Consider the following 22,540-nt stretch of genomic DNA (forward strand, 5'->3'; position numbering starts at 1 on the left):
AAAACACACCGCCCGGGCAACAAAGGAGTGGCTCCGTAAGAAGCATTTGAAAGTCCTGGAGTGGCCTAGCCAGTCTCCAGACCTCAACCCCATAGAAAATCTGTGGCAGGAGTTGAAAGTCCGTGTTGCTCGGCGACAGCCCCAAAACATCACTGCTCTTGAGAAGATCTGCATGGAGGAATGGGCCAAAATACCAGCTACTGTGTGTGCAAACCTGGTAAAGACCTATAGTAAACGTTTGACCTCTGTTATTGCCAACAAAGGTTATGTTACAAAGTATTGAGTTGTATTTTTGTTATTGACCAAATACTTATTTTCCACCCTGATTTACGAATAAATTCTTTACAAATCCTACCATGTGAATTCATGGATTTTTTTTTCACATTCTGTCTTCTCACAGTTGAAGTGTACCTCTGGTGCAAATTACTGACCTCTGTCATCATTTTAAGTGGGGGAACTTGCACAATCGGTGGCTGACTAAATACTTTTTTGCCCCACTGTATGTGTATATATATATATATATATATATATATATATATATATATATATATAAAAAAAACACCCAGCACGCCCCTGCGGGCGGTTTATCCTTCAAGCTCGGGTCCTCTACCAGAGGCCTGGGAGCTTGAGGGTCCTGCAGTATCTTAGCTGTTCCCAGGACTGCGCTCTTCTGGACAGAGATCTCCGATGTTATTCCCAGGATCTGCTGGAGCCACTCGCCTAACTTGGGAGTCACCGCACCTAGTGCTCCGATTACCACGGGGACCACCGATACCTTCACCCTCCACATCCTCTCCAGCTCTTCTCTGAGCCCTTGGTATTTCTCCAGCTTCTCGTGTTCCTTCTTCCTGATATTGCTGTCATTCGGAACCGCTACATCGATCACTACGGCCGTCTTCTTCTGTTTGTCTACTACCACTATGTCCGGTTGGTTAGCCACCACCATTTTGTCCGTCTGTATCTGGAAGTCCCACAGGATCTTAGCTCGGTCATTCTCCATCACCCTTGGGGGCATTTCCCATTTTGACCTCGGGACTTCCAGGTTATACTCGGCACAGATGTTCCTGTACACTATGCCGGCCACTTGGTTATGGCGTTCCATGTATGCCTTGCCTGCTAGCATCTTGCACCCTGCTGTTATGTGCTGGATTGTCTCTGGGGCATCTTTACACAGCCTGCACCTGGGGTCTTGCCTGGTGTGATAGACCCCAGCCTCTATGGATCTTGTACTCAGAGCTTGTTCTTGTGCTGCCATGATTAGTGCCTCTGTGCTATCTTTCAGTCCAGCTTTGTCCAGCCACTGGTAGGATTTCTGGATATCAGCCACCTCCTCTATCTGCCGGTGGTACATACCGTGCAGGGGCCTGTCCTTCCATGATGGTTCCTCATCTCCCTCCTCTTTCTTGGGTTTCTGCTGCCTGAGGTATTCACTGAGCACGCTGTCAGTTGGGGCCATCTCCGTGATGTATTCTTGGATGTTCGTTGTCTCATCCTGGACTGTGGTGCTGACACTCACCAGTCCCCGACCCCCTTCCTTCCGCTTAGCGTACAGCCTCAGGGTGCTGGACTTGGGGTGAAACCCTCCATGCATGGTAAGGAGCTTTCTTGTCTTTATGTCAGTGGCTTCTATCTCCTCCTTTGGCCAGCCTATTACCCCAGCAGGGTACCTGATCACGGGCAGGGCGTACGTGTTGATCTTACCATTCAGCTGACTCCTCAGGACTTGCCTGACCCTCTGCAGGTACTTGGTGGTTGCAGCTTTCCTAGCGGCCTCTTCATGGTTCCCATTCGCCTGCGGGATCCCCAGGTACTTGTAACTGTCCTCTATGTCTGCAATGTTGCCTTCTGGTAGTTCAATCCCCTCAGTTCTGACTACCTTCCCTCTCTTTGTTACCATCCGACTACACTTCTCCAGCCCGAACGACATTCCAATGTCATTGCTGTATAGCCTGGTAGTGTGAATCAGTGAATCGATGTCTCGTTCACTCTTGGCATACAACTTGATGTCATCCATGTACAGGAGGTGGCTGACAACTGCTCCGTTCCGTAGTCGGTATCCGTAGTCGGTATCCGTAGCCAGTCTTGTTAATGATCTCACTGAGGGGGTTCAGGCCTATGCAGAACAGCAGTGGGGACAGAGCATCTCCCTGGTAGATCCCGCACTTGATGGTGACTTGTGCTATGGGCTTGGAGTTGGCCTCCAGTGTTGTACGCCACATCCCCATTGAGTTCCTGATGAAGGCTCTTAGGGTCCCATTGATCTTGTACAATTCTAGGCATTCCAGTATTCAGCTGTGGGGCATTGAGTCATAGGCCTTCTTGTAATCAATCCAGGCAGTGCACAGGTTGGTTAGTCTGGTCTTGCAGTCTCGGCTGACTGTTCTGTCTACCAGTAGCTGGTGTTTTGCGCCTCTGGTATTCTTGCCAATTCCTTTCTGTGTCCTTTCTGTGTATATATATATATATATATATATATATATATATATATATATATATATATATATATATATATATATATGTACATATATATGTACATATATATATATATATATATATATATATATATATATATATATATATATATATATATATATATATGTACATATATATGTAAATGTCCTGTTTATAAGATTGGAGAAAAATGCAGTCAGCTGAGACTGAATAAGTCACCTGGATGAGTGATGAAACGTTTCTCCCACTGAAAACGTCCAGATGAACAGAATCAACTTTTGGAGATGTTCATGATGTATTCTAAATGCCATAAAAACATAAAGAAGATGACATTTTTAAAGCGTTGTAGAACAAACAATGAAAGACAGCAGCCTGTTTTATTTCTGTCTCTGGTTTTATGAGATAATAGAAGATATTTTTGTTTTTATGTTTCTGTTACGGCCTGAGCTGTATGGAGCAGACTGGACCCAAAACCTCATTTCTGCTGCTTGTGTCCGCGACCTCTTTCTTTGATTTTGAACCACAGGTGAGGGTAGGGACGTAGATCAGCCGCTAGGTAAACTGAGAACGTTGCTCTCTTTTTACCCCAATGGAGCAGTGCAGTATCTGCATCACTGCAGCTGCAGCACCAGTCAGTGTGTCTCCCGCTCCCTCCTCCCATCACTTGTGAACTAGACCCTGAAATACTTAAACTCCTCCACCTCCTCACCCGATGAAGCCAACAGAAACACATCATCTGACTAGAGACGAGATTCTGAAACCACCAAATTAGAGGCCTTCGAGGCTACGCTTAGAAATTATGTTCATAAGAATTATACAGAGAATCTGTGACAAATTCCAGCCCTGGCAGAGTCCAACATCCATTGCGAACAAGTTCGAATTATTGCTGGCTTTGCGGACCAAGCGCTTGCAACTGTATTATAAGGATTATATGCACTAATGAGTGTGTATTAGAATGAATGTAAGACTGTTTGTATGTGTCTGTGTGCTGGAAATTTTTTAGTTGCACTAATCCAAACTGAAGCTTTGCAACTGTGTTTAAATAATCTGTCAACCGGTAACTCACGTTTGTGTTGTTTTACTTTGACAAAAAATGTAGTTTCTATAAACCTGACTGATAATGTCTTTGTCTCACCTAAATCTGCATTCTTCATCTAGGTGTTAGAAGCAGCTGTTCTTCAGTTGAATTACTCTGATCTGACCGTTGATATTATGGAAACTGCAACACCTGGTGAGTTAAAGGAGGCTGTAATCATCTAGATCTTTTTTCTTTTTTCTTTGCTCATTCTGGTGATGAATAGATTAGAATAGCCTTTTATTGTCATTGCAAATTGCAAATTGTGCACCACACAAACTGAGTATGGAATTAAAAATTTAAATACGACAGCAAGAGGAAATAACAGATGATATACAAACTACAGAAATATGTACAAAACAGGAGGAAGGCACACATAGAGCACAGGTTGCTTGTAAAGTCCTTTGCAATGTAATGCACTGCATTCATTGTGTAAATAAAATCACACTACCAATTCAGAACCATGATAACAGAGCTCTGGCTTACTGGAGTTGGCTCGGACCTGGCTTATCGAAGTACAGGAAGCAGCTACAGCTGTTCAAAATCCCACAAGGCTGTCTGACATGATAGATGATTTGCAGAGCTATGAGTACTCAGACTGTGTTTTGAATGCAATATGGATAGGATCTTGGAGAAGAACAATGGGAATTGAGAGAATTGGTGACCTGTGACGGACATTAGACCAACTGTAAAAATTGGATGCAGTTGTTCGCACCAAACGCAAACATTCACCATCTTCAATCATGCGGCTATCCCAAAGGCGCCAGCTGAAGGCCTGCCAAGGTCGAAGCTGACTGGAACAACAAACATTCTCCATGATAGGATTGTTGTCAGAACTCTTTGTTCCTCCTTCAAAGCCGTCCGTGTTGATCGAAGATTGTTGACTTTTGCTTAACCGGGTGACGGGACACTTTCTCTCGGTTGACACGAAACACACACACGCACACATACGCATGTAGACTCACACAGACCTGCACTCACCCCTCCAAACGCCTTTGAAGGTTAGGTCTTCTGTGTTGTGAGATGTGATGATTCATGTGCTGAGGTGTTTTTTCTGTTCTCAAACTGATCTCCCTGTTGGAGCTCAGTCTGGGGGGAGTTATTTTTTCTCCTCGTCTTTCCTCATGTTGTGCGTTTTCCATTGTTATACCTCTCTGACCTGGCTTCTCCATGTGATGTTTGTGTAATGTATGTATGGTCGGAAGGGTCAGATGGCGCTGGCACGGCTGGCAGCCTTAACCCAATTTCCCTCGGGATGAATAAAGTATGATCAATCAATCAATCACACCTCAGCTGTTAGCCCCCAAAAGAGTACTGAAGACCTGCAGAAGGAGCTGAAATTATCAGAGCTGGTTATAATAGAAAAATGTGTGTTTTAAAGGAACAAGAGAATAACTCTGGTCTGTGTGACTGCTCTGTCACTCTTGCAGTCATCTGTTATTGCACATGATTTGGATGTTTGTGTTCACTTGCATGTCTGCAGGTCTCTCTTGAAAAAGACATTTTAATCTCAATAAGGCTGGAAAAATAAAGGATAATGTGACTAAAATGGTGTCTGTATTTTTTTCAGATACAGATGTGCAGCCGCTGACGCGCAGTTCGAGCTGTGAATTCCTGCCACCATACAGTAAGAACTGAGTTTAGAATGTTGAACATACTGTAGTTATGCAGCAAGAGAACTTTGTTATGTATTTTATTTTTATTTTTCGGTTTACTCAGCCTCACCTCTGGTGCCGGGGCCCACTTCTCAATATAAGTCCATGTAGACATTGAGGTTCTTGGGAGGGGCCAAGAACCTCAAAGAACCTTGGGAGGGGCCACCAGCTACTGTCTGGCAGAGAGTCGTTGGTACTATGCCCCTCCCAAGTTTTAAATGCACTTTAGAACAGCACGCAGCAACACCACATATGAGCAAGCAGAGTTAGGTATGGGGTCTTCACACCGCTGGTCTCTGTTCACCATCTGGGGCTGGGGGCCAGGAGGAGGAGCTGGCCATCTGTTTGTTGGGCTTCCCTGCTGCTGCAGGACCAGGGGCGGTCTGCTTGTTTCCACCCTAGAGTAAAGGGAACCATCTCCTGGGTCTGGGGGTGGATTACCTTTTGTAGTAAGAAAAATACAAAGCTAAAAATCTCAGTCCAACACCCAGATTGTACATTATTTAAGCATTATCTAATGTTTAATAATCAATAATATTTAATCTGTGGTCACTTTCCTCAATTACATGTACAGCATATAAATTGACATGTTTTATTTTGCCATTTCAGTGTCTGAGCTGAGGGTTATTCTGCTGGGGGGCAGATGGCCTGACAGAAAATCACTGGGAGACTTAATACTGGGCGAGGATGTGTTCAGTCAATCTGACTATTGCCATCTCAGAGTGAGTGGAACAGTGGAAGGCAAAAAAATTGCTGTTATCAACACTCCAGATCTGGTCTTTCCCACAATGGACCAGCTGACAGCATTTGTACAAAACTATGCAAGAAACTCAGATCCTGGACCTCATGTGTTCCTGTTAGTTCTACAACCTGACGACTTCAAAGAAGAACAAAAACAGATACTCTGCAAAGTCCTTGAAAGCTACAGTGAACGATCATTTGATCATTCATTGATAGTCATATTAACACCAAAAGAGGAAAGCTCAACCTGGGTGGACAGTTGTATGCAAACTGAACCAATAAAAAGCCTGATCAAGAAATGTAGGTATAGATACTTATGGCAGAACAACCTTGGGAGTAGAGAGCTATTAACACGTCTGGGTCAAATTGTAAAGGAGCACAATGGAGAGCATGTTATCCATGAACCATTTGAAGAAACAACACAGACTTTGCCAGGAATTCTTAAAAAACCTTGTAAGTGGATAAAGAAAAAAAATCTTCACTCAAGATAACCTTTTATTGAACTGAAATAATGAGCTTTAAATTACTTTCACAGGGACTCGTGGACTGACTTCAAGATTCCCTCTCTTCGGGACAATCTCTTCTCCTCATAGTAAGTAAATGCAACTGAGATGATATATACATAAACAGCAGGTAAAATAAGCATTAAACATGTCACCACATTTCTTAGTAAATACATTCCTAAAGGTGCTATGTACACCAAATTGGTAGGAACCCATTAAATTCAAGAGGATTGTCATTCCCAACACATAACATACCGACGATTTGTCATGGCCTGAGACGCTCCGGACTGTCAATTGAATCTAATAGAATGCCGCTTGTGGCGGTAGGACACGCTTGGAGCAGAGGCTCCAGCCATCCATTCCAGCCCCAACCATAACCTTAACCCTATCACATAGTGTTTTTCAGAGTGAAACACATTTACATGTATAGATTAATTCCAGCTGGCTCTCATGCCTCCAAACGCATAATATACAGATGATTGGTCACATAGCATTGGTATGTTACATGTTGGGATGAGAACGTGTTGCCAATTCACACACGCAAAGAAATCAAACCATAGATTTCTACAAATTAATGTATATGTAATATTATGAAATGACACGAAGGAAAGGTGCAAGACAGGGAGGTGCAAAAGGGCAGTGGAAGTCATGACAACAGCTGAAATCTATCAGTAATTAGAAAGCACTCCTGCCAGTTGTGCAAATTAATATTATCTGACCAAATGATGACCTATATAAAAAGGTGTCTCATCACCAAGGTGTCACACAAGAAACACCTCATAATGGGTAAAACCAATGAGCTCTGTCAAGACCAAAACTTTATTCTTGCAAAACATACTGATGGCACTGGTTACAGAAGATTTTCTAAACTTCTGAAGGTCCCACTGAGCACCATTTGGGCCATAATCTGCAAGTGGAAAGAACATCATCATCATCAACATCCGCACAAGATTTCAGACAGAGGGAAAAGAATTATAGGAGTTGTCCAGGAGCCAGTGACCCCTTGCTACAGAAAGACCTGGAATCAACAGGTACAATTTTTTTAAAAGAAAACAAGCTGTCATCACCAACAACACACATCATTTCCCATACGGTAAAAAAATATATTTTTAAATATATTTTTAAATATATTTCAAAATATACAAAAAATGGCCAAAAAATATATGTGCTAAAATACATTTCAAAATATATTTATATATTTTGAAATGTATTTTAGCACATATATTTTTTGGCCATTTTTTGTATATTTTGAAATATATTTAAAAATATATTTAAAAATATATTTGGCCAAAATATATTTATATATTTTTAAATGTATTTTAGCACATATATTTTTTGGCCATTTTTTGTATATTTTGAAATATATTTAAAAATATATTTAAAAATATATTTGGCCAAAATATATTTATATATTTTGAAATGTGTTTTAACGCATATATTTTTTTGGCCATTTTTCTATATTTTGAAATATATTTCAAAATATATTTCAAAATACAATTTAAACTTATTTAAAATCATCCAAAAATATATAAATTTAACCATTAACCCGGAATATTAATTTTACAATTTTATTCTCATTACATACTTAAACATTCTAAAAGAAACACACACACACACATACATAATGCTAAGTAGAACAACAATATGTCGTTCAAGTGAAGCGAAGAGCAATTACAAAAGCCAAGGGGTTGTCACATGATTCGGAAGGCATTGTGGGCATTGTAGGCTTAGGTAATCAGAGCCAGCGGATTTCGTAACACGGGCATTTTTTTTCCTTATCAAGGGCAGTTCTTCACTCTGCGCCGATGTCCGTTTTGCTCTGTCCTCCTATAAAAAGCATGAACATTTGAGTATCTGACTAGTTTTAGATTTCCAAAAATCTGATATTTGTACAACTAAACATTTGAAATACAATGATATGCTATTGAGAGATACTTTTATGGGTAAATATTGGTAAAGAAACTGGTGACAGAGAAGTAGGCTTTTTAGAATACTATTAGCTAACCATTTTAACTGACTTTCAAAGCTGTTTACCTTTTAAATTGCTGTGGATCAAAACCTCCAGTGGGAAGGCGGCCATTAGAAGAACACGCACCACTGAACCTAAAAACAACAAAAACAAACAAACAAACAAAAAACAGAACAATATATAAGAGTCCAGTAGGGTAATAAATCTCTTCTGAAGCAATATAGTTCATTTTGGGTGAAAAACAAAACATTCCTCTAAAATATATATACTGACATCAGCAATCAACATCATGATTGTAATTATTTCCCTCCTGGTCCATCTACTGCTCTGTGCATGTGTCAAGCACTACGACAGTATCAATGCATATAAATTCACCATATATATCCTGCAAAAATGTCTTGTTATGGTCAAAAAAGCCCAACAAAAAAGGCATTCAAAATAAATAAATAATAATAAAAATAACATGATGTAATTAAAATGCACAACTTACATTAAGGACATCTGTATTTGTATCCACAAGCTAAAAGTAAAACAGTAAATGTGTTAGTAATAGTCCAGGTATTTGTGAAAAACAAAAAAACAAAAACGAGGCAGTAACTGTGACTCTTCTAGTCAGATGCTAAATGCAGAGATTTAAATTTACAGTACAGTACTGCATGTACAGGTAGCTGTGTTGTGAACTGTAATTGAATATCAGAGAATCTCAGAGAAATTAAATGTATTTATTTTTTGAGTTTATCAATCATAAAACCGTCTGTTTTGTAGGCCTGTTACGATAACAACCTTTTGTTGGTCTGTATATTGCCCCATAAACAATTGCGACAAGTTATGTCATCGTCATTTTAAGACCATTTTATGCCAGTGAATGTATAATCATAATATAACACCATAATAATGCAAGATCTACACACTTTCAATTGACAAACCAACATCTAATTCTTAAAGTATTTAGATCATGGAAATTAGGTATCAAAATATTAGATACCTTAAAAACTTGTATAAACAGCAAATTTTTTAACAAATAGAAAACAATGTTATTATTTTGTTATTATTATATTTTATTTTTGTAATTTTTTATGTAAATATAATGGAAGATATATTGCATCATCAACAATTATTGAGGTCATGTACATATATTGTGCGTTTGGTTGATATATCGACTATTGTGACAGGCCTACTGTTTTGGTATCATAACAAGCTTGCCAAACATGTATGACCACTAAGCAATGTCTAAACAGTAGTACTGGTCTGAATGACAACAAACATAGCTAGTGTTTGGGAAAATCTGTTAGAAAACAGTTATTATTTCAATAATTATGCTTAGCATTTGTGACACAGACACTGCATAAAAAACTACAACAACAAATACTTACTTTAGGAGGATGGGAGAGGGCAGCATGAGGTTGAGACTGTTCCCTGCTCAGATGCAGTGTAGGACAATCAGGGCTGTCACAAAAATGGGGTGGGGCCAAGTGGCTGCAACCCTAGTTACAATGTACAAGTATATATAATTACATATAATATATGTGAATAAAGCAAGAATCTGTTTAGGTTAGTTACAGTGATGACTGATGCTTGCTAGGTTTATATGATTGTAAACTGCACAAAAACAACAACAGCAACAACATTAATGATAACAACAAACAAAATTACTTAGATTTATGTAAATCTCACATCAGGAAGATCTGCATTCGATTTCATGGGCTGAAATAAATAGGCAGAAACATTACTGCTAAACAACCATAAAAACTCTAAAAAGCCTAAAAATGACTAAAAAAAGCAAGGAAATGTGGAACATTGTAATTAGTGAATATTAATAAAGCTTAACTGTGCTTTGTTTCTCACCTTGGTAAGTAAGTGCTCTGTAGCCAGAAGGAGAGGTGGGATTTCTGTAAAAGTCAAATTAAATGTGAATATTCTATATAACAAGTGTAAAAAGTTTTATTTGTAATTTTTTTCCCTTTCTGAGAAGGCAGAATAATAAGAAACGGCAAAAGTACGTCACAATATAATTAATTAAGTTACATATTTTGATTACCAAATTATGGAAGCGTGGAGCTGCCACCCAGGCAAAAGCAAAATAGAGCTATATCACGTTATAACGTGAAATGTTTATTGTTCTAACATTATGCTTTTCATGTTTGTATAATATAATATCACGTTATTATAATATACATAATTATCACGTTCGCACAATATTTTACGAACGTGAAAATTATGTATATTGTACGTGATATTACATTGTTCAAACGTGAAAAGTATATTGTACAAACATGATAGTATATTGTTAGCACGATATACTTTTCACGTTATAACGTGATATACTTATATTTCTCTTTTGTCTGGGTGGCAGCTCTACGCTTCCGCGCCAAATAGCGAGAATAAAGTAATATTATATTTGAGAAAAGGCACCTGCTAGCGTGATGATGGAGGCTTCGTAGACACCCGCCTTTTGGCTCCTTGTCGCCACTCCACGAAATAAACGTCCATTTCCTCCATGCCGGCTAATTATTCATCCTCATTAAAATCTCGTATATGTTCAGTTGGCAGAATTGAGAATTTTATATCTTCCAACCACTTAATTAACGCGAACATAATCGGCTTGTTTCTTCCCGTCTCCTGTATCCGGCCGTTCCTCTCACTGTCGGAATTCGCGCCTCAGAGACGTCGGTTATTTTTCAAAAGAAAGAAAAAAAAAGAAAGAAACAGCAACAACTACTAAACAGATTTTTTGGACGTTCATTGCACATTTGTGGGAATATTTAAATATGTACTTTTTATTAATTACTTTTCATTTTATCTTCACCATGGCAATGCGCATGCGCATACTCTCCTGCACGCAATGGGCTTTGGAGTTGACGTTACGCTGCAATGCATTGTGGGAGCGCAGGCCACGAATCAAAACAAACACACTCTCTGTGTTGGAAGGAGCAATTCTGAACACTAGCTCAAAAGAAAAAGGACGGTATAGAGACAGATTGTGTCCAGATGGAAAGAGACGGTACTTGCAAAAAAATATTGTGCATTGGAAATGTGGACCCGTATGAAATCCGGCAGTGGAGTAGAAACCTTGAAGACCAAACCGCTATTGACGTAGCCTGATATATTCTCGTACCTTGCCTGTGAAGTCAGCGCATACACTGCGCACCAATTTCGCCATTATAAATCTCTGGAGGGTCACATCCAATTCACCAAGGATCTGGGTACAATTGTGAGTACGCCGTCATTCAAACAAAGGTAAGTCAGCTTGAGTACTGCGAGTAAAATGCGTTTGATTTCCCTCCGAACATTCAGATTAGTGCAGCATAAATTCATTCATGAGGGGGAAATTACAGTGAGAACACGTGGAGGCTGTTAGATGGATAACATAGTGAGTTCAGTGCACTGATGTGACATTGTCCTGAAGGATTTAAATATTCTCTATGGTTAAAGAAATTGCACTAATTAATTCATATTTATTATAAATAATCCTAATTACACTTAAAGTCGAACTTTATGCTTTCTCACTCTTGAAAGTGATTATATCCTTGCATTACATACTTAAGTTTTTTTCTGATAGGTTTCTAAAAAGAAACATGCAGATTTAAAATATAACATGCAGCTTTCTATAGATAGATAGATAAAAACACTTTATTTGTTACATTTATGATTAATGTATTTGAACATAGATACAACACATTTGTGTCGGCCTTGGCTTATTAAAGTTCATGTCTTGAACTTTGTCTGTGTGTGTTTCAGGTCCTGCACTCTCAAAGACTGAATCAACCAGCATTGCAGCCATGGGTCACTGTGAGCATCACAGGGAAGGTTGAAGCCGCCTACTGCAGCTGTATGGCCGGAGTCGTGGAGACCTGCAGCCATGTCCCTGCTCTTCTGTTTAAAGTAGAAGCAACAGTGAGGATCTGTGGCACAAGGACTGTTACAGATGAACCTGCATACTGGGTTTTGCTGGGTAATATGACCAAGATACAGTCAGAGGTTGGCCATAAGATAGACTTCTCCTCTTCAGCTGCCCAAAAAAAGGCTCTCAATCAAAACATAAACAGACCATCTGTAGTGACAGGGAAAAGAAGCCGTCCTCCACCTGCTACTATGGAGGAGTTGGATCAAAATATTTTTCCAAGCATAGTTCTGTTCTGAATAACCCATAATGTTTTAATTTAGGGGGGCATGTAAATAATTTGCATTTACTGGTTATGTACTTACTAATTACCACTGTTCAAAAGTTGAATAAAGAAACAAACAAATGTTTGCCTATTTTTAATTAAAAGCACTTTGTAGAACATCACATCAGTTACATGTAGAATCAATGTCATGTATAGTTTACAAATGACAAAATCATGACAGCATTTATATAATATCACCCACTACTAGCATTCTGTAATTTACTGTCTCTTTTGAAAATGTATCTCTACATATACAGCACAAAACTTTTAACAGTATTTAACAAGAGTATTTCCCTGGTTTTATTAACACACTGGGGCACATGTTCACCAAAACGCAGCAAACCTTTGCCATCTTATCCAGGAGGGTCGCCTTTTCACCCTCACATGGAAGAAGTAATCTGATTGGCATGGTGGTATGTAGCATGTAGTTTGAAACAAAGATTTCGTAGTGCCCCATGTGTAGTGTTGGAACCTAGTCAGGATGTGTTTCATTCATTTCATCGGCTGGTTTGCTGCAATAATGCCAAATAATTAGCAACTATATAAATAAAGGTAGTTCTGCATGTTTGTTCTAATTTGCTATGACCTCAGAGCGCATTGAAAATAAAAAGAGTAATATGAACTTATTTAGAACTTACCAGAATGAAAATACTGGAGCACACCAACAGATATCTGTGGCTGGTAGAGAACTGAATATCAGCTCGTCTCACAGCTGCTATCCAGGCTAGACGCCTTCTTTTGGTAACATCTAACACATAAGCTCCCTCATGATGCTTCCAGGTGAGGAAACAATGAAAAGAGAGCCCGTTTTCAAGCTTATTCTTTTGCCAGTAGTGCAATCTAACATTACAACCGACCACACAGCAAGCTTTTGTTTGGCCTGCTAATATGGCGCCTCAACCAAAAATCCTGGCTACGCCCCATCCAGTAAGATCACGCACCAGAGCCCTATTAACGTATGGATCTAGAAAGAAGACGCTGCATTTTTAAGATGGAGAATGAGCCTATTTCCAAAAAAAGTGGAGTGTGTTCCTTTAAGTACTATATTGTATATATTGTCAAAAACTAAAGTGCACATAGCAGTTGTTGTATCTTGTTTACTGTATCACTGACAGATAATTTCAAAGTCAATGAACGCTACATTATAGTGAGATATTGTGTAATGTGAAATATTGTAAGCAAATGAATAAACAGCCTAATTCTTGCTAAACCTTTGACTCTGTTTTTTTTTTTTAATCCAACTGTTTTTTGCAGATGTAAATAAAACATGTTGTTACTTTTAGTATTATTATTATTAATATTATTATCATCATTATTGCACTAAATACATTTTAAATAAAGGATACTTTGATATACATTTTACTGTAAGGTTGGAAATGTATTTTCTTCACCCTGAAATATCTTTTGAAATGTATTTTGGTTTGAAAAAAATATATTTTCAATTTTAAAAATATATTTTTTTGAGCATCACAAATACAACATATATTTACCATATATTTAAAATATATTTTGGCCAGGAAAAATGTATTTTTTTACCGTATGGGTTAACACTTAATTCAGTGTTAAATTATGTGTGTTCAATACTTTTACCCCTTTCTGTAAGCACGGAGCAGCTATAAATAGATTTACACAAAATGATGACAACAACCTGAACTGTTTATCAGGCACTAGTTCAGACAGATGAGCTACTTACCAAAGACAACCATATCCACCTGTCCTGTCCACTACACAGGCGGTCTGCTCAGAGAACCTGTAATATTATCTGGATGAACTATAACAGTGGAGCCTGAACCCACAGTGAGCGGAGCTCTGCAGCCAGATGGGTACAGCTGTATTTTACTGAGTGATGCGCACTTAGTTCAGCAACATAAGCATGCTTTATATTTGTTCATTATTTGTAAAATTAAATTTACTCAGTCAAACGATCACTGCGGCATCACTGAGAGTTAAACTGTCTAAATTCTTTCGTCTTTAATAAAATCATCAGTGTTGCTGCTTTACCAGGTGTAACTATTAAGTTTAACATCCAGGCATCCATGAAAACAGAATTTATTAAATTCAATGAAGTTAGAAGTTAGCAGGAAGTTAGCTTGCTAGTTTCAACCTAAACATGATATAGCATGTTCTGACTGAGAGATTAATGAAACAATTCAAACGTACAGCAAGACAGAAAACTAATCAGCAGTGACGTTTGTAGGGTTACTGAAGTTGGGCTAGCTGCTATATAATGATGTGCTACATGATTGCTAGCTACACAGCTATGTTAGCATAAACAGTGAAGCTGGAGGATGAACGCTAGCACTTTTCCACTCAATAAAAGTTAACGTGAAGGTTCCTGATGGTTAGAGACAAATACAGTCGCATGGCAGGATGCTGTAAACGGACCAAACTTCAGTCAGGAGAACAACTGAGATAATCCATCCACAATACGAGGTTAGTGATTAATATACTGCAACAACATAGGAATAGAGCAGCTGTGATAGAATACAGCATTAATGAATCAATGTTACAGAAGTGGAGGAAGCAAGAAGAACGAGTTCAGTTCAGTTGACTTATCTGTTTTGTTTCGCTTAGCGCCTTATGGTCCAAAAAAATACAGTATGTAGGTTTGCTTACTTAGAAAAAAAGAGAATAATGTAAAATTGAACCTTTAGTTGGATCTTACTAAAGACTGCAGTGTGCAAACTTTCTTTGAACGTTGTGCCTGAAAAGTGTTCGGTCAGTGCAAACTGCAAAGATGTTTTTGGAGCTCATCTTTAAAGTAAAGTCAGGTGTGTCAGTCCTTTGATTGATACGTGTGCAGACACAGACAGACAGGCTCCTGCTCATGAGCAACTGAACTGCACATTAGAGTCATTGAACCAGCATTAATCAGCCCACCTGTGCTGGCACGCTGCACCTGTACAGTCTAGTGATGTTCGATTCGTGAACGAATCGTTCAATACTCGAGAATCACTTTACTGACTCGTGAATCATGATTCACAAGCCCAACTGACTCACTGACTCATCCCTGTTGCTGTTAGCAAACTAATTCGCTTAGTAGAAATATATCTAGCTTATAATTAAAATTGTGGGGGGGGGGGGGGAAACAACAGCCAGTTTCTTAACAAAAGCATTTCTGCTCTGAACTGGAAGAAAAAACCCTGAGTAGAAGCTTACATCAAGAAAATAGCTCCTCGGTTCACAGTAGCATCGCTCTGCTAACATGCTAACAGCACATTTGAGCTACTCACCCCCTCCCTTCATGTGCTGAATCGTAAGCGTAAGCAAATCACTCAGGACTCGCTCACTCACCCCCTACCAATTGTGCTGAATCATAGAGCGAACGAATCACTCAGGACTCACTAACCCCCTCCCTCCTGTGCTGAATCGTGCGAGCGAACGAATCACTCACTCACCCCCTCCCTCCTGGCTCACAGCTTCTTCTTCTTCTTGGTTGGCAACCAATGTTAATACTGCACAATACGAGGTTAGTCATTAATATACTGCAACAACATGGGAACAGAGCAGCTGTGATAGCATACAGCATTAATGAATCAATGTTACGGAAGTGGAAGCAAGGAGTTGAGTAAAGTTTGACTTATCTGACTGTTTTGTTTCGCTTAATGCTTATTCCGGTGCGCCTTATGGTCCGAAAAATACATTTTTTTTCCAAGAATGGTGCTCGTTGCTCATTATTTCTAAAATTAAAATGGGTATGTGGTATTGTATAACAGATTCATTGGGCAGCAGTACATGACCTTCAGAACCTTTTTTTGAATCCTCCAGTTTTAAAGATTTTTTTCAGCAGTAAAGTAATCCAGTGACAGTTGTCAATATTTCCACGGTTACGCAATAACTCCTGATAAATAATTTGGCAAACTTTATTTTCCAAATTGTAAACAAATACGCTGTGGCAGCAACATGAGGGCTATTTTAATCTGTAACTCTGTTTAAGGCAGGAATCTGAATTGTCCATATAATTGACCAATTTCATTAGGTCTTCTGTTCTTTTGGACCCTGCCCTCCAAACTGTCAAAAGCCAGCGGATTCAACCAAGTAGGATTCAGCTTTGAGCAGACAGCGCATAAAACTGACACTCGTATTTACTTACACCTCTCTCTCTCCGCTAACAGGCTGAATTTATTAAAAGTATAGTTATTATTTAAGGAGGCTGAAGAGGAGCAAAACGTGTGACACAATGACCAGAAAAGTGCCAGAGGGGCAGATGACAAAGACGAAGAGCTAAGCTAATAGCTAAGCAAAACTGTGGAACGATCTGCCTTTAGAGATTAGACAGGCTTCTTCTCTGCCTGATTTTAGATTACACAATAATTACACAAGCTACACAGGTTAAACTATACAAAAAATCAGTGTGGTTAGCAATAGGAGCAGAAAGTTATACATATTGCAAAGTAGTAAGAAGCCACAAACAGATAAGACTAAAATTCCCTTTGTTTGTCATCAGTTTCTCATTATTGTAATGACTGAATCATCAGGCTGCAATGTACCAAAACTGAACAAATTAAAGGGGTAGACAATATTTTCTGTACCGTGTGTGTGTTCGTACAAATACATCATACCTGATTTAACCATGTGCTTGTAACATTGCATTTCTCTCTGTTGTATCAGTCTCTGCATTCAGGATTGTGCTGCTGGGTAAAAGTGAAGATAAGAAGACAAAACTCGGTAACTTGATCATTGGGTACCAAGCATTTCACTGCCAAAAACTATCACCCATCACGCACTGCGTGGCCTCCTGTAGAGAGTGGAGAGGAAAACTACTGACAGTGGTGAAAACTCCAGACTTGTTCAGTCTGTCTGAGGAGGACATGAGAAGAGAAGTGGAGAGCTGTGTGAGTCTCTGTCATCCTGGACCAAATGTTCTGCTGCTGTTGGTGAAACCATCAAAATTCAGTGAAGAGAACAGAACAACTCTGAAGTTCATCCTGAGTCTGTTTGGTCACAATGCCTTTAAACACTTGATGGTCATCATCACACATGATAATGAAATGAGTTTCTCTGTGAATGAAGTCCTTGTAGAATGTGGAGGAAGGCACTACAACATGTCTGAAGATAACTATGGATCATTAATGCAGAAGATTCAGGAAATGACAAATCAATACAATCACCTGATCAAACCATCTCTAAACCTGGTTCTGTGTGGGAGGAGAGGAGCAGTGAAGACTTCAGCAGCCAAGGCCATTTTAGGTCAGACTGAGCTTCATTCAGCCTCCAACTCATCAGAGTGTGTTAAACATCAGGGAGAGGTGTGTGGACGTTGGGTTTCCCTGGTGGAGCTGCCTGCCTTGTATGGAAAACCTCAGGAGGCAGTGATGGAGGAATCACTCAGGTGTATCTCCCTCTGTGATCCTGAGGGTGTCCATGCCTTCATCCTGGTCCTACCTGTGGCTCCCCTCACTGATGAAGACAAGGGAGAGTTAGAGACCATCCAGAACACATTCAGCTCTCGAGTCAATGACTTCACCACGATTCTGTTCACTGTGGACTCAGATCCTACAGATCCAGCTGTTGGTAACTTTGTGAAGGGAAACAAGAACATCCAGGAGCTCTGTGAGAGCTGTGGAGGAAGATCAGTTGTTCTCAACATGAAGGACAAACAGCAGATCCCACAGCTGTTAGATACTGTGGAAAAAAATAGAACAGACAAGGAAAAACACTGCTGCTACACAAAAGACACATTGATACATGGCAAACTGGATGAGATATCATGTCAGCAGAAAAAAATAACTACTCTACAGGAACAGCTTCATGTGATGGAGACAAAGCTCACAGTAACTGGTAAGCACATCTGTGATTTAATTTAAGTTTGACTACTATACAGGTGACACTCAAAAAATTAGAATATTGTGGAAAAGTTCATTTATTTCAGTAATTTAACTTAAAGGGTGAAACAAATATATGATATTGACTCACTACTTGCAACGCAAGATATTTAAAGCCTTTATGTCTTATAATTTTGATGATTATGGCTTACAGCTTACGAAAGTCCCAAATTCAAAAGCTCAGAAAATTAGAATATTGTTAAAGGTCCAATATTTTAGGTTCAAAGTGTCACACTATAATCAGTAAATTAATCCAAAACACCTGCAAAGGGTTCCTGAGCCTTTAAATGGTCTCTCAGTCTGGTTCAGTAGGAATCACGATCATGGGGGAGACTGCAGACCTGACAGTTGTGCAGAAAACCATCAGAGACACCCTCCATGAGGGAAAGCCTCGGAAGTTAATTGCAAAAGAGTTTGGATGTTCCCAAAGTGCTGTATCAAAGCACATTAATAGAAAGTTATGTGGAAGGGAAAAGTGTGGAAGAAAAGATGTACAAGCAGCAGGGATGACCGCAGCCTGGAGAGGATTATCAGGCCATTCAAAAGTGTGGGGACCTTCACAAAGAGTGGACCGAGGCTTGAGTTAGTGCATCGAGCCACACAGGTGGATCCTGGACACGGGTGTCAAATCGTCGTATTCCTCTTATCAAGCAACCCTGACCAACAAACAACGTCAGAAGTTTCTTACCTGGGCTGAAGGGAAAAAAAGAACTGATCTCTTGCTCAGTGGTCCAAAGTCCTCTGTAAGAGTCCTTTCATGAGACAGAACAATGCAGAAGAGCTGAAGGTTGCTATTGAAGTATCCTGATCTTCCACAACACCTCAGCAGTGCCACAGGGTGATAGCATCCATGCCACGCCGCATTGAGGCAGTAATTCATGCAAAAGGGGCCCAAACCAAGTACTGAGTACAAAGGCATGATTATACTTTTCAGAGGTCTGACAGGTCTCTATTTAAAATCCTTGTTTGATTGATTTCATGTAATATTCTAATTTTCCGAGATTTTGAATTTGGGCTTTTTCTTAAGCTGAAAGCCATGATCAACAAAATTATAGCAAATAAAGAAATATCTCGTGTTGCACATAATGAGTCAATATCATATATTTGTTTCACCATTTAAGTTGAAATAAATCAACTTTTGCATAATATTCTCTTTTTGAGTCTCACCTGTATAGTGTTCTCTCACAGTGTGTAATTATTAAGTAAATTTTGGCATTATTTTATTCTCTACATGCTTCTTTTACAGGTGATCCTGAGGAGCAGAATATACAGTCTCTCAGGATTGTGCTGATTGGGAAGACTGGCAATGGAAAGAGCTCTTCAGGAAACACAATACTAGGAAGAAAAGAATTTAAAGCTGAATCAAGTCACACATCAGTCACAGAGTGTTGTCAAAAAGCACAGGGTAAAGTGGACGGTCGTCCTGTCGCTGTGGTCGACACTCCTGGACTGTTTGACACAACTCTGTCAAATGAGAACGTTCAAGAGGAGTTGGTAAAATGTATCAGTCTTCTGGCTCCAGGTCCACATGTCTTCCTGTTGGTGTTACAAATTGGTCGACTCACAGAAGAGGAGAAGGAGACTTTAAGGCTCATCAAGGAAGTCTTTGGCAAGAATTCAGAAATGTTCACCATTGTTCTTTTTACAAGAGGAGATTCACTGCAAAATGATGAACTGTCCATTGAAGAGTACATTGAAAAGGGATCTAATGCCTCCTTTAGAAAACTTATTTCTGACTGTGGAGGGAGATACCATGTGTTTAATAACTATGATAAACAAAATCAAAAACAAGTCAGAGACCTGATAACAAAGATTGACGCCATGGTGAAGGACAACAGAGACAGCTACTTCACCAATGAGATGCTGCAAGAGGCTGAAGCTGCAATACAGAAAGAAATGAAGAGAATCCTGAAAGAGAAGGAAGAAGAGATGAAGAAACAGAAGGAGGAGCTTGAAAAAACGTATGAGGAGAAAATTCAGGCTATGAAAAAAAGAATGGAAGAACAGAGAGCAGAAATTGAACAAGAGAGAGAACTCAGGGTCAGACAGCTTGATGAAATGGAGGAAAACATAAGAAAGGAACGAGAGCAGAGGAAGAGAGAACAAGAAATTAGAAATAATGAAGAAAAGAAAAGAAAAATGCAGGAAGAACGTCAACAACAGGAGTGGGAAAAAGAACGAGAAGCTCTGGAGAAAAAGATCAAGTCAGAATCAAAAGAAAAGGAGACAATTGACAGAAAACTGGAACAGAGTAGAAAAGAGATAGAAGAAAAACGAGAGGCCTGGGAGAAGGAAAAAAACAAATGGTGGGAAAAGCGACACCAAGAAGACGACAAGAGACGTCAGGAGGAACGAGAAAAACTAAAAAAGCTCCAGGAAGAGTATGAAGAGGAAAAAAGAAAATATGACCATCAACGAAAGGAAGAAGATCGAAAGAGAAGTGCACAAGAAGAGAAGGAACGAAAAGAACTGGAGGATAACTATAAGCAAAAAATGGAAGACATGAAAAAGAGTTATGAGGAGGAGGCAAGAAAACAAGCTGAAGAGTTCAATGACTTCAAAGAAAAATACACCAAAGACCTTCAAGCTCTGATGTTAAAACATGCTGCAGAACTGAAGGATTTAATGCAACAGCATGAAACAGAGGTACAACAGAAAGAAACAGAAATGCAGCAGAAAGAGAAAGAACACAGCGAACAGTACAGGCTCTTAGAAGAGCTGTCAAAATGCAAAGAAACCACACTCAGAGATGATTTGGAGAAAAAAGATGAAGAACTAAAAGGAGAAAAGGATGATAAAAAGAAAATTGAAGATGATAAAAAGGCAAGAGAAGAAGAAATTAAAAAACTGAAGGAACAACAACAAAAAGAAATAGATGATTTTTATAACATACATGTCATAAAGATCAAGAAGTGCACAATCTGTTGATCGTCCATCCTAACAACAAATATTTTATTCACCCGTGTTACAGCTGGTTAGCACCCACCCACCAGTATCTATAGCTCTCTGTAACACAGTAACAGTAAGTCATGTAGTTGTATTTACATCCTTTTTTTCTCCAGTGTATTTGGAAATTTTTGTTTATTGGAGTAAGTAAAAAAAAAAACTTTCATTAAAAGAAAGCTTTGTATATAACATTTGTCTTTCATTGTATACCACTTTAATGTTACAGTTTTAAGTGTCTTTTATAAATGTTACTTTTTTTTATTAGTTATTGGAGAAACTATATGGACTAACATTAACAGTCACATGACCTTTTTCTTTTTTTGAATTGTTTTAGGGAAATTTAAACAAAGTTTGTGAGGCAAATCCCAAAAAGTTCAATCTGTTCTGAGCAGAATCAGCTTTTTGAGATTTCCTTACCTTGATGATTGAACACGCATCAAGACAAACTGTAAGTTGTGATTTGTACTTTGCTTCAGTTTGTTTGGAATTCTTTTAAAACACGACTTCAAACCTGCTGCAATCACTTCTGGCACTGCACTTCATTCTTCCTTCTTTTCCCTTTCCGTGGGTCCTCGTCACTCATGGAAAACTGGAAGTGAAACTATTCTTACTGTGTTTTTTCTCCACTTGTGAACTGCTGTATGATCACATGCTTTTACAGCGACTCTGACACCGTCCAAAAATAAACCGTGCAGAGCAGATTGTGTATCCAGTTTCATTTTTCCTTTTCACCGAAAGCAAATATAGATGCAGGCCCCGCTGACCTGGTGGGTGCCTGGGAGGGGTGTGATCCTAAATGCTGCAACTGTGCATTAAAATAAAGAGGCACACAAGCTTGTTTACAGCTCTGACTGCAGGATTTACGAACAACACAAACTCATCAACCACTTCCAATGATGACCAGCATGGCAGATGTTGATACACTGTCACAAAGGGCATGAACAACCTCAGGAACATGACAACTGAAGCACCACAGAGTGAATCTCATGGCTCACAGTCACCATTATAACAATATCTGTTCTTTGGCCACAGTAAACCAGTATTTCTTCCACCTATACAAACATTTACATCACCAAACACAATAAACTAGACTCACAGCAGGTGACTAGTAAATAAGCATTGATATAAATCCCATTACTGAAACATGGGAAGATTTCTTTAAAGATGAAAATCACCCACAAATGTCCAGCAGTTAAAAGTAAGGAATGT

The 22,540-nt window shown here is 39.1% G+C and overlaps 1 protein-coding gene and 1 long non-coding RNA gene across 6 annotated transcripts in view; one reads left to right on the forward strand and one right to left on the reverse strand.

Moving 5' to 3' along the window:
- LOC146506109 (uncharacterized) overlaps positions 1-22,039 on the forward strand; it is a 25,959-nt gene extending 3,920 nt beyond the window's left edge. The window contains exons 2-8 of one of the 3 annotated variants that reach the window (XM_085179961.1): positions 3,610-3,682; positions 5,097-5,153; positions 5,791-6,375; positions 6,458-6,514; positions 7,304-7,456; positions 17,172-18,341; positions 19,632-22,039. In XM_085179961.1, coding sequence (XP_085036087.1) covers positions 3,664-3,682; positions 5,097-5,153; positions 5,791-6,375; positions 6,458-6,514; positions 7,304-7,456; positions 17,172-18,341; positions 19,632-21,313 — 3,723 coding nt within the window. In that variant the 5' untranslated portion in view covers positions 3,610-3,663 and the 3' untranslated portion in view covers positions 21,314-22,039. The remainder of the gene's footprint in view (positions 1-3,609; positions 3,683-5,096; positions 5,154-5,790; positions 6,376-6,457; positions 6,515-7,303; positions 7,457-17,171; positions 18,342-19,631) is intronic. The other 2 variants (XM_085179960.1, XM_085179962.1) reach the window with 2 other exon arrangements.
- Positions 7,943-10,368, reverse strand: LOC146506110 (uncharacterized). Of its 3 annotated transcripts, XR_014877179.1 has the most exons (6): positions 10,240-10,368; positions 10,069-10,098; positions 9,768-9,878; positions 8,885-8,914; positions 8,460-8,528; positions 7,943-8,252 (listed from the first exon to the last, which is right to left on the reverse strand). It is a non-coding gene; the product is annotated as an uncharacterized LOC146506110 (long non-coding RNA). The 3 variants fall into 3 exon arrangements; XR_014877177.1 differs by having other exon boundaries at positions 7,946-8,252; positions 10,069-10,367; XR_014877178.1 differs by lacking the exon at positions 10,069-10,098 and having other exon boundaries at positions 7,947-8,252; positions 10,240-10,363.
- Positions 22,040-22,540: the final 501 nt, after the last annotated feature.

Source organism: Neolamprologus multifasciatus, chromosome 12 (assembly GCF_963576455.1).
Source record: "Neolamprologus multifasciatus chromosome 12, fNeoMul1.2, whole genome shotgun sequence".
In the NCBI taxonomy this organism is placed as follows: Eukaryota; Metazoa; Chordata; class Actinopteri; order Cichliformes; family Cichlidae; genus Neolamprologus; species Neolamprologus multifasciatus.